This window comes from Mus caroli, unplaced genomic scaffold (genome assembly GCF_978045245.1).
Source record: "Mus caroli unplaced genomic scaffold, Mus_caroli_1 scaffold_16, whole genome shotgun sequence".
Classification (NCBI taxonomy): domain Eukaryota; kingdom Metazoa; phylum Chordata; class Mammalia; order Rodentia; family Muridae; genus Mus; species Mus caroli.
In genome coordinates, this window is record NW_028227271.1 from 65,620,616 (window position 1) to 65,633,424 (window position 12,809).

A 12,809-nucleotide genomic window follows, 5' to 3' on the forward strand; every position below is an offset into this window, starting at 1 on the left:
AAGGCTACAAACTGGTTGTTCTCACAACAGCTATTGAGTGGATACGACTGCAATTGTGAATACAGTGAAGCTGCTCCTTAGATGAGCGCACCACATCAGTCTATAGATTAGACACACAGAACACAAATCATAGAGCTGAACAGCCTGGGTCTTAGCGCAAGGCTTGTCGCAATGTGCCACTTTAGCTTGGGTTTCAGTCCTTTACCTGAGAAATAAGGAAGCAGTACCTGCTTCCCAGATGTTTGAGAAGCTCAAATCTGTCACTTACGATGACACTCAAATCTGTCACTTAAAATGATAAATTTCAGTCTGGAAACTATCTCAGGTCCTAGCATATCAGCCACTCCATTGGTAGCTGTTGTCATTAATTTCACTTGAAAGATCACCTTAAATGCAGCAATTGTTACGGTACTCTACTGATACTGATGTCTAGCAAGGCAGCTACTAAGTAGCAAAAATATTTCTAAAAGAGATGGGCTTGTGAATAATGCACACACTGGGGTTTTTGGTTCCAATGATAACCATCAGGAGTTCCCAGCCATAGACAAATCCATTTTCAAATAATTGCAGCTGTAAATTTAGCAAACCAATCAGAACTGACCACTTTCTCTCTGCTTCTGCCTTACATTTATTTATGTGTTTGTTTGTGGGGCGGGGGAGAGGGGGGAGAATACCCATGATACCATGCACCGGTAGAGGTCAGAAAACAGCTTATAGAAGTCGGTTCCCTCCTTCCACTGTATGGGTTCTGGGAATGGAAAGTCAGACTAGCTAACCTTGACAGCCAGTGCCTTTACCTGTCTGTTCCCTACTTACAGACTGCATACACAATATGACCAGCATTTGGATGTTTCTGCCTCTCTGCCTTCATCACCATTGTGAATTGCATCATTAAGACTAAAATAATCCCTTCAAACTATGAGTCCAAATTAACCCTCCCTTCTCACTGAGCCCAAATTAGCCCTCCCTCTCAAAGTTGCTTTTGTCAGATATTTTGTAGCAGCAAGGAGAAAAGTAATTGATACAAATTCGAAGCCCAAATCAGAGGGAAAGGGGAAGCTACCAAGTCAGGTGTTTCCTGTAGAGATTCAGAGCTCTAAGTCACTTTCTCTTTTTTTGATAAAGCTACAGAGAGATGCCGAAGAGTTAAACCTCTTTGTCTCTTACTTGGCAGGAATAGAGATACTCCTGTCTGATGTGGTTTCCAGCTAGCCAAACATTTGCATTTAATAGCCTACCCCTTTTTGATGACAAGGAAAAACAAGCATCTGAATTACTGGCTTAAAAAGAAATCTCACAGTTCTGTTTGATGATGAGAGAAACCTCCTTGACACCTTTTTCTCCCACAGCTACCTGTTAATTTAATCCTTCCTTCACTTCTAATGTTCTTGCTTTGTGAGCTCTGTCACCATTGACTCTTATTAATGGGCCACCTCCTGTTTCTCACCTGACAACATTTTTTAATTTTGTCTCATTTTTATTTCTGTAGGTCTAGAACCCCGTGAGTCACACCTTTGGGTCCCCTTGATACAGCCTCTTTAATTAAGAGTCATTGACTGGCTGCCATTCTCAAGGGTAGCCAGATAGACTGTGATGACTTCCTGGCAACCTCCAACCCAGATGGACTTGTCTCTCCTGGGGTTCAGAAGTCAACAATCCAGCTCACTCCCTGGGGAGGTAAGGACAGATTGGAGGCTTCACAGCGACCTGGACTCCAGATTGCAGCAAACACCTGCTCAGCCCCTTTTCTCCTTCTCACCCCAAATGGAAATAGAGACATTCTTGGTTTAGCTCGGACTCAACAAATATCTGTATCTAGCAAAGGACTGTACAAACCTTTGTGGATGATACAGGAAAGCTGACTGAAATCATGGTTTGTTCAATACAGTCTGCTTGTTTTTCTGCCACATTAGTATTTTTAAATATAAAATCAATACATGAGCTGGGGTGATAGCTCACACCTATACAGATATCAGCACCTGGGAGGTTAAGGCAGGAGGACAAGAAACTCAAGGTCAGTTCCCAATTCATAGAGAGTTTGAAGCCAAATTTGACTATAAGGGATCATGTCTACAAAGAAAAGAAAGAAAAAAAAGCAATACATGATTATAGTATTTTTTTTTTTAAAAATGTGTGTGATGTGTAACATTCCTGTTAACTGCAGCACATGGGAGGCAGAGGTAGATAGGTTGCTATGAGTTTGAGGTCAGCCTGGTTTACATAGTGAGACCCTGTCTCAAAAACAACATCGTATATGTATGTGTATACATATATGCGTACATGCATATATGTATATATTTACAAATAAACAACACATCATATTATATTATTTATATATAATATATTTTCTATAAGTGTATGTAATTAAAAATATGTAACAATTTTATTAATGTGCTAAACTAATACAATATACTACATGTAAATTGATAAACATGTAATTTTTTGATAAGACAAATTTCAGCGCCTGGGAGGATGAGGAAGAGAGTTCAGATCCAGCCTGGGCTACAGAGCAAGCATGGACTACATAGTGAGATTATGTTTCAAAAGACAAAACAAAAACTAAAGAGTAGAGAAGAGGGGTCATTCTCTGGGAATCCGGGCATGGACCCTGCCGGTGCCCATTGACCTAGCCAAAATGTAATAAAACTTGCTTCAAATGTGGCTCAAAAGAAAGTATAAAGAAGGATATCAGGGTATCATGATAACATGCTCCGACCCTTCGCACCTTCCCATAGGTAGTCACACTAAGCAGTTGTTAATGGGATGCTTCTAAGCATATACCATCATGGCTCTGTTATCCGTCCTTTCAGTAACCCCCACTTCCTGTCCAGCCTTTTTGTTTCCTGCCCAGCCCTTTTACTTCCTGTGCAGCCTTTAACTACAGCTTGAACTCTGCACTCACCTATTTTCAACTTTTTAATCAGATTCTAAGTTCAAGAAGATAGAACCCTTGACGACTTTTGATCAGTATAGAATCTAATTCCATGCCTGTCGCATCATAGATGTCCAATAAATGATTTGAAAAATGGACAAGTGCAGATAGCTTTTCAGAAAGAAAAGAAAAGCAGGGCACAGTGACACATACCTGTAACGCCAACACTTGGGAGGTGGAGGCAGGAGGATCATGAGTTCAAGGTTATCAGCTACATAATGAATTCAGGGACATTATGGGCTGCATAAGATTTTGTCTCAGAGAGAGAGAAAGAGAGAGAGAGAGAGAGAGAGAGAGAGAGAATGGGGTAGGAGGGAGAGGGAGAAAGAAGCAGAGAGAGCTCCCACACACAGAATCTGTTTGCCTCAGTGCCCTAGAACTTTCCCACTGGCTTTCAGTTATGCAAAGCACTGATTGTTCCTCACACCACCACTGCAGCATCCAGGCCTTACTGTGTTTGTTGGCACAATAGGGCATCTGCACTCACTCAGGCCAATGCACTTCGCCAAGGACAATGTCCTGTAGGTTATCAGCCAAAATAAAGAGAATGGCTCCAGGTCCCACATCCTCATGAACTCTCATGAAGTTCACACTAACTTCTCCAACATTATGATTCAGCCAATGAAGGGAGAGACCATGGGCTTGGGAAGCAGGCAGACAGAAGTTTACATTCCAACACAGCCGTCACAGCTCACTGTGTCCCGTTGGATCAACACTCAGCTCTCGGGCCTCTATTTTCCCAGATGGGAAAGCAGACTTAACCTTTTAGAGTTGTGGGGCTTAAAAAGCCGTGCACAGTGCCTGGCACATAGTAAGCCAGGCATGTTTGTTTACCACGCCTCGCCTTATCAGGGATTAAGCACAGAGATTTACAGGCTGCAACAGAAGAAGGCTTTAGATTTCTTTTTTTCTCCATTAAAGGAAGACAGACACTAAGAAACCTCTAGTTCCCAGATTCCATGATCTTTAAAGTGTTAACGTGGGGTTAACCAGGGAACATTCCATCTCAGCAACCCCACAGACCAGCTATTAGCTTTCCACAGAAGCATCAGAACCGCTTTGACTTGCCGGGCGTGGTGGTGCACACCTTTAATCCCAGGACTCGGGAGGCAGAGGCAGACAGATTTCTGCGTTCGAGGCCAGCCTGGTCTACAGAGTGAGTTCCAGGACAGCCAGGGCTACACAGAGAAACCCTGTCTTAAGAAGAAGAAGAAGAAGAAGAAGAAGAAGAAGAAGAAGAAGAAGAAGAAGAAGAAGAAGAAGAAGAAGAAGAAGAAGAAGAAGAAGAAGAAGAATCGCTTTGACTTAAGCAACTGGGTTTCATCAGCTGACACAAGGACATGTTGCATTTTCCCATAAGCCTCAGGGAAAGACGCTCACAGGGAAGATAGCAGAGCTGCCGTGCTATGATGACGTTGCCAGAACAGGGTTGGTGCCGGGGAAGCCCCCTTTTAATCTTATGAGGAGTTAATAACACCTGTACAGGTGCATTTAACCTGACGTAGACTGGGATGTCAAGGAAAGACTGTGAAGATTAAGGACGGCTATGGCCAGAGTATCTTTTGACTGAACTGGTTTTGCTACAGGCCAAATCTCTACAGAAATCAGTCCTGCCACTGTAATAGATCTCTTCCTTTTTCCCAGGCGTGGGCTGCTGAGGGCTCCCAAGGGCCCTACCACTGCCTTCCCTCTGGTTCCCCCCAGTGGTTCCATCTGTTCCCTCTCTCCATTTAGCATCCTGCTTCTGTTTTCCTAAGAGGCTCCTTTGCTTCACTGGCTCTTCCTTGATGTGCCTCACATTACCACTGTCAGAGAGAAATTCCACGCTGCAGCCCGACCCTATCCTTTGAAGTCCGTGGGGTTTCACCCATCCTTCCTACACTGGGCCACACATTGCCAACCATTGTTGGCTAGACAGTGGGGCTGGGACTTTTGGAGGCAGTCCCTTAGCTGAGAGTTAACCCAGACAATGGGTAATTCCTTTAGCGTCTGGTCACTTTGCCAAGAACAATAAGCAACTGGAGACTGTGCAGCTTTGGAGACACAAAGCCCTGCACTGGGGCTGCTCACAGCAACGGGCTCAGGGCTTTGACTGCCAAGAGCTGCATTCACATGCATGTTCTGCCTCCCACTGATACTTGAGGGGGTTTTGCTTTGCTTAGATGTGTTTAGTTTTATCTCACAGGTATGCGAGTTTTACCTCTATGCGTTACATGCATGCCTTGCAGAGGTGAGAAGAGTGTTACATTCCCTGGACCTGGAATTAATGGATGTTTTGGGGGAGTGGGAGGGGGAGTGTGAACACCCTAGCCAAGCAAGAAGGCAGTTCAGTTCAGTACAACTCAGTAGCCAGTGTAGGTTCAAACTTTGAGACCCCAAGTAGCTTATTGTAGGCATATTAAATGTGCACAGCCCAATTTGGCAAAAAAGTTTCCTGGTGATAATTAATTCAATCCTGTGTGCACAACAAACCTTAGAACACTGAAACTCTTTGTAAAGTACATGTGGCATCTATAGATGGGCTCTATAGATTCTCTGAGAAAAACAAGCTCAAGATAAGCGACCTGGGGAGGGTCCGGTGTGGTCTCAGCCACGTAGATAGCACAAAGGTCACCATGCTATTAACCACGCCCACTCCCAACCGTGGAGAGGGAAAACAGGTTAGACATCTCTCCTTTGGAGAAACAACCCTGTGTATTTAGCGTTCCTGGTTCCCCTAGTGTTCATCTGTGAACACGAGGACCTCTGTGGCTCCCACAGTGGTAAAGCTGGTGGGTGCTGGTAACTTTAAGTAGGTTTTTGCAAGCTCAGCAAGTGCTCTGAACTGCTGGGCCATCTCGCCAGCCCCAGTTGAGAATTTTCCTTTACTTCGAGTGTGTACTATCCAATACCTGTGTGAATCCGAGGATAGCTTGCAGGAACTGGTTTTCTCTTTCTACTACATAGGCTCCTGATCTCAAGCTTGGCAGTAAGCACCTTACCTGCTGAGCTGGCCTGGGGGAGCTCTGTCTGTTTTGACTTTTAATGGAGGAGGTGAGATCCAAGCCTGAAGAAAGAGCCTATCAAAGTGTTTGGAGCCAGTTTAGAGTTCCTGGACTGCCTTAACTAACAGAAAGCAGCAGAGGCTCTTCTTGGATTGTTTTCTGGACACAGTGGGGAGCCGGGTGAAGGGGAACAGCTTATTAAGTGCTGTGAGGGCAATCTGGTCCCAAACAATCAAGGAAAGCAGGGTACATAAAGAGCTCTCTCTACTGAGACTGACTGTTTCTGCAAGTTTCTGCAAGATCATTGTTGGTGCGATCATTTTGTCCATTAGCATCTATTGATGCCAGCCAGAAAGCAAGGACCAGAAGAAACTGAAGAAACAGAGATACGATTTGCTTGATGGGCTGTTGTTGCGCTAAATCTCCAACCCAAATAGGCTTCAGCAATGAAAACACAACTCAATTAATATGAATACATGCTGTGTGCCTAGATTGGGCAGATCTACCACTACACTACCATCTTCCACAGCTTATGAGACCCCTTAGAACTTGCGGTTTCTCCAGGCCATGTGCTTCTGCTCCACTTTTCTTTGCCTTCCTCCTCCTCTGCATCCTCTCCCTCTTCCATTTTCTCCTTTTCCTCTCTCCTTACCTTCCTCTCCACCTTCCCTTTTATCTGTCCAACCACCATCTCTCCTTTATTTTACAAATTAAGGTGGGAAGCAGGTTTACAAGAAATCACCTGAGTGCTGACTCAGTCCTTGTTTGCAGCCACTCACAGAACAGAATTAACATCAAATATAATTATTCACAACAGGCTATAAAGCACAGAGGACTCAAAGCATAAAATCCTGTTGTTCACCATCACTGGTGTGTTCGTTGTGTCCCATCCCCCTTCATAAAGGAATGTGAGCTTTGGAGGGGGCGTCTGTACTAACAGTTACTATCCCCACTAATGTCTTCCCAGGTACCTCAGAGCACCAGTCAAGTCTGCAACAATGTTATTTATCATATCATCTGACTCTCACTCTCACCCCAGATGGGCACTGGCCGGGTCCTTGGCACTCCAGCAGTGCCTGGCATCTGAGCCAGATGGAACTCAAAGGATTTTAAGGGTGCTCTTAAGAATTAAGGAGGAGAGTCTCAAGGTCCAGTAAGGATTGCCTTTAACCCACATTTTTTTCCTGGTAAATCTGAATTGGAAAACTGCAAGAGGTGTGTGGCTGAGGCTGTATGCTTTCCCAAAGGTGCCTCCTGGAGAAGAGCCATCATCCAGGAGCTGGTGCACAGGGGAGATGGCTCATAGCTTAATAAACCCAATGCACGCTGAAAATGTATGTCACAGTGCCACAGTTCACCGTGGGCTACCAGCTGGTTCCTTGGTGATCTCCAGGATGACCGGAAGCCATTATTCTGTCCACTGTCAATGTAAGAGAAGGTGGCACTGCAGGTGCCAGGAAGAGGTCCCAACTTGAAATTAGAATTGTGATATTCAAAGTGTACGTGTTGTTTTCTCACCATCGTAAAAATGCAGCCAAGGATAGCTTTGAACTTTGACCCTCCTACTGAAAGACCCACAACATGAGGACTCCCCCACGTTCTGACTCAGGAGAGGCAACACCCCAAATCACTCACGCTATCTCGTGACTCGGGTAGGGGTATCCCCATGGAGGTCTTTCACTACCGTCATCTTCGCAGTACTCCCATTGCCCACTGGAGATTTAACTCCAAGGGTTTGTGCTGTTAGGAAAACACTTTACCCACTGAGCTATGGCCCCATGCCCTGCGTTGTGATGCTCTGATCCACCAGGTTCATCTCCATCACGTACATGGTACTACCTGTGCCATACAGTGCATGCCTTACTTCCCTTGCCTATAGAATGGTCATGATGCTGTTGGGAGGATTCCAAAGCCTAGAGGGCCTAAGAGCTAGCACTCTTTTAAGTGCAAAACACAACTTTGAAATGATGGGTGAGGAGGGCAGAATGTGGATCAAGGAAAACAAGCATGTAGATCAAGCTGTTTCCAGGTAACTCTGCCATCTCTCCACTATAACACATTCTGTGTCTCAAATATGGAGAGAAGGATTAGGGGCCAGACATCTGGACCCTCTCTAGAACACTCAACCTCGTGAACATGGTTCTGTGGACCCCAAACTGCCTTGTACTCTGTCAATGATGACTGGGTCTCCTGAAAGTCAGCTGATGCACAAAGTAGACAATACAAGACCCTTCCATCTCCCTTCCCCAGCTAGCCTTTGGGCTCCATTAGCATTCCACTTAATGAGGTCATTGTGTTGTGGGCCCAGCTATCCTGTTTGTCCCTCCTTCCCATTGTCCTTTGTATCGCAGTCTATAAGAGGAGGCCCATCTGTCTGTTCCGTTGGATATTATTTTATTTCCACTATATGTTTAAGAAACTTGAGATTCTGAAAGATTGACTCTACAAGTCTCCTCAGTTAATGAACTTTGGAGATGAATTTGAAACTGGTTTGCTGATCAAAGCCACTGAAAGCAACTTAATGATGTGAACAGGAATTCCATCACAAAATTCTTGCAAATGATAAGCTTTGTTACACAGTGAAGTGGAATAAAATTGGTCACCTCAGGGTTTAGCTAGTTTTCATTCTTCCCCATGGCATTGTATGCTATTTAAGGTCCATGTACATGTTTACAATGTCTTTGCTGTAATGGAAAAACATGATCCTTGTCTTCATCTACACAAAACAATGCTTTTGTGATCTATCAACTCAGAAAAAGAAAGTGCTTTGGGAAATAAACTACCATGTAAGGGATCGATCAGAAGAAGAAACAAAAAGAATACCATCACTAGGTAGGAAACCGTGCCCTCGGGAAGCAGGAGGCCAGAGCTGGGACAGGTGGGACCAGTGGGTTCTGAACCTTCAAGTAAATGGTGGACTTCAGGGAAGATGAGGAAATTGGAGGAGGAAGACAGGAGGAGGAAGGAGAGGAAGAGGAGGAAGAAGGAGAGGAGGAGAGGAAGAGGAGGAGGAAGAGACTACAGAGTTTCCAATTGCTCAGAGCTTTCATTCTGGGCTCACCCCCCAGCCCTACCCCATGGAGGAGCCAGGCACAGCAGGAGTTCCAAACAATAGTTCTGGGAAGTAAGGGATCAAAGGATTCCAGCCTGGTCCAGGACCGCATCCAGCCTTCTTTCAAACAGCAAGCTTTCTGGTGATGCTGGTATGATATTTTATAAGCACTGACCAGCTGATTGGAGGGTACGAGGTACAATGCCAATTTTGTTTCCTTCCGCTGGCTTTGCTGCCTAACACAAGGAGACCTTTGGACAAAGCTGTGTACCCGAACAAGCACACATTTCCTCCAGAGGGCAACTCTCTAGGACTCGTTTCTATAAGTTAAATAAAACTCAACAGCCCACAGGGAAAGGATTGAAATGGCGTTTGCAGTAAGTTTTTACATTGAGAGGAGGAAAACCTCGATTCCCGAGGTCTTCCTTCCCTGGACACAGTGCTGGTGGTCCCGATTTGTAAGTTCCACCCCTGTTCTCCATCCCCAGTTGATGTTGTAGTTTTGACCCTACCTCTGTGGCCCAGAGGCCATTCTGTTTCTGGGTCAGAGGGCCTGAGCTGAGGTTCTGTGAGTTGGGACATTGGGTCCCACAGTTCATCTTCTTCTCTGGGTTGGCTATTCCACCCGGGGCTGCAGGTCGGAGCACCCCGTTAGAGGACAGTCCGTCTTCCAGCACACCTGGGGAGGCAAGGAGAGAATGGCACCAGAGGCTTGCAAATGGCAGCTGTTACAAGCAATCCCAAGGTGGCAAAGAAAGGGCAGCTAAAAGCGAAAGGTGGCCTCAAGTTCCACCTGGTAAAGCTATCTTTTCCTGTAAGAATACGTGTGTTTTTAATGTTAAAAATAAGATTTTAAAATAGCTTTGTAGCTTGAAGTTTTCACTTAACACATTGATGGCAACTTTTCCACATTATTAAACACTCGGCCATGTTATTTTTTTACACGTCTGCTGGTCGTACGAACAGGTAATCATTTGACCAATGCCCTCTAACTGGATATTTGTTTCCACGTTCTAATGCTAGATGCTCCTGGAATAACAGTCCTTTTGATTAATAATTTTATTCCTAGTGGTTCTCTGGGATAAATTCCTAGAAGTAGATATTTTTTCCTAGTCTCCACCTATTGGACTGAGCAAGTGTGTCTCCCACAACAAATGCCAAGAAACACAGAACTTCAAATAAATGACCTCACTAAAAAGCAAAAGGAGGACAAGATGGGAATTCAGGACACACAACAAGCACCTGATTTGTAGGAGAAAAAAGGCCCAGGGATCAAAGAAGGGACCTGCCAAATGAGCAGAGAGAAGCCAGCCAGATGCCACAGGAGTTGTGGGCATGAGGGAACAGCCAGAGAGGCCATCCCTTCTCCTCTACCAGCCTAGTCTAGATGGCCGTCCACCATCTGGGACTTGGCTCACAATAGGAAGCTGTACCCAGGGGCCTTGAATTTCACTTGTATGACTCAAATTCAAAAATAAAATGACTAAGAGTGTCAAGACGGTGTCCACTGAGCTTTGAATTTGAGCCAGGCCCTTTCTGAGCCCAGCAGGTCCTGGGCTCATGACTGCAGCTGTTTTGCTGAAAGTGACCAGCCAGTCTTTTGTATAGGCTATACTTCTGGGTAATGGAAATGTAGTTTACTTTGTCCTTTTTCTGTATTTTCACATTTTGGTAAGAAATACAAGCTAAATTCACACAACAGATACACTGGGTTTGTGGCTGACCTTTTGGGGTAACCTCTTAAGCAAACTGGAAAGGTTACATATGGCAATGATCCCTGGCTGGCCTCATTTTTTTAGCTTGCTATCAGAACTTCTCAGCTTATAGGCCAGGCTCAGTAGGCTAGTCGGTAAGCACTTAGCTGATTGTGTGAGTCATAAGTTAAGAATGTAACCAACATGGCTAAAGAGAGGATTGTGAGGAAGAGGCAGCTGGTGCTAGGCCATAAATAATGCTTACCCTGTCTGTGTCATGTTGCCCCTTTAATCCTCACAGTAGCCCTGTGAACTAGGGACCATTTTTCATGCTCAGTGACTAAAGTAGCTCCTGCATTGATGCTGGGTGCCATCTGTTTACCTGTTGCTTACCACTCTCTTCCTACTCCAGCCTGGGGTGGGAGACTTGCCCTTATTGTAAAGGAGTAGAGATTGAAGTCTAATTCTAGACCTGTGCTTTTCTGATGCTTGGGGTGCAAGCAAATGTTTCCTCCTAGTAAAACTCCCAAGCAGGCAGCTCTCAACCTTAGTGCGTAGGAGACCCATTCATGGTGTCTTAAAACGCAAATCCTGACATCCATTGGCCCAGGTTTCTGATTCAGTAGAGACTCAAGAACATGGATTTCTGAAAGTCCCCCTAGATTCCGAGGCAGAGGACTTTAGAGACTGCAAAGGCTCCTTATATTATGATCATAGATGTAGCTACATAGAGATCTCCGTCTAACAGATTAATGCCCTTGCTTATTCTGAGGGTTATGGGCAAAATGCTCATCTTTATTTGTCTCACAGTGGATTCTGGAAAAGCATCATAAACTGAGATAAATTTGCCAGCTCCTTAAAATTTGCCTGCCCCTAGAGAGGCACCATCCTAATGTGAACATCCTCCACAAAATTTCCATCCCGGAGACAAACCAAATGACTGACTTTGCCAAAAGATGGGAAACAGACATGCCGCTGCTTGATAAACGGCGACCAGTGGCTTCTTGCCAAAGCTTCCGGCTATTTTAGAAATGAAGCCGAGTAGGAGGGCAGACTATAGAAGTTTAAAATGGTAGCTGGCAGCCACATGCAGAACAAGTTTGCTCCTTAACCCCAGCACCTTGCTATCCCTGGTGAAGGTGATCAGAAAGTCTGTCCAAAGTCACGAAGAAATGTCCGCAAGTATTTTCCCTCGATGACAGAAAATCGAAGTGTAAGAGGTTTGAGAAGAATCTCTGATGTTACATCAGAGGGAACCCTGGCTCATGAAGCCCTGTCTAGGCTCAGATCCAGAACACATGCCCAGTGGTAATTTTGTCTGAATTAAGATATAAATTAAATTATTAGTACTCAACCACTTACTGAGAGTTTGCCTTCTAATTTTCAAAATGAACCAGAATAGGATGTCTGACTGCCATTTCCTTGGTCTAATGAGTAACTGCAGATTGCACTAATGTGTAATGACATATGTGGCCATTTGCACCACTACATTAAATATACTAACAACATATTGAGTAACTCTTGCATTCCTGGACAAGGATACCAAAATACTCCAAAAGGAAAAAATAATTTCTCAACAAATGTACTAGAGAGCTACATGCAGAAGAATGGATCTTCTATCTCACAACCTACACAAAAGATAAATCACAAAGAACCAAAGATCTAAGTGTAAAAGCTAAAACTGTTAAATTTTTCTTTAAAATATAAATGGCAAGTATTTATGATATTAAGTTAGGCAATGATTCCTTATGAATGACCCAAAAGCACAAACAAAAACAGGAAAATCCATGATTGGATATCATCAAATATAGAGATCATGAAGAAAAGATAATCCATAGGATAGAAGAGGACTTTTGAAAATTATATCCCTGCTAAAAAGAACTCTTGCAACTGAATGATGAGAAAGATAAATGACTCAATTAAAGTATGAGGAAAGGATCTAAATAGACATATACACAAAGAAGATATGCACATGGCCAAGAATAGCAGAAACAGAAGAAGTTACCAAGATGAGTGTGAAAAATCACACTTTTTAAAAAAAAAAAAAAAGGAAAAATTGTTGAAAATGTAGAGACTTGGAAATCCCCTGCAACGTTGCTGTGCCTGGGAACGCTCACACTCTTTCCCTCAGTCAGGCTCACAAAAAG

The 12,809-nt window shown here is 44.2% G+C and overlaps 1 protein-coding gene across 1 annotated transcript in view; it reads right to left on the reverse strand.

Moving 5' to 3' along the window:
- The window catches only part of Baalc (BAALC binder of MAP3K1 and KLF4), a 77,830-nt gene that overhangs the window by 6,799 nt on the left and 58,222 nt on the right, over positions 1 to 12,809 (reverse strand). Inside the window, exon 2 of the mRNA XM_021184110.3 lies at positions 9,481 to 9,647. Within this exon, the coding sequence (XP_021039769.1) occupies positions 9,481 to 9,647 (167 nt within the window). The remainder of the gene's footprint in view (positions 1 to 9,480; positions 9,648 to 12,809) is intronic.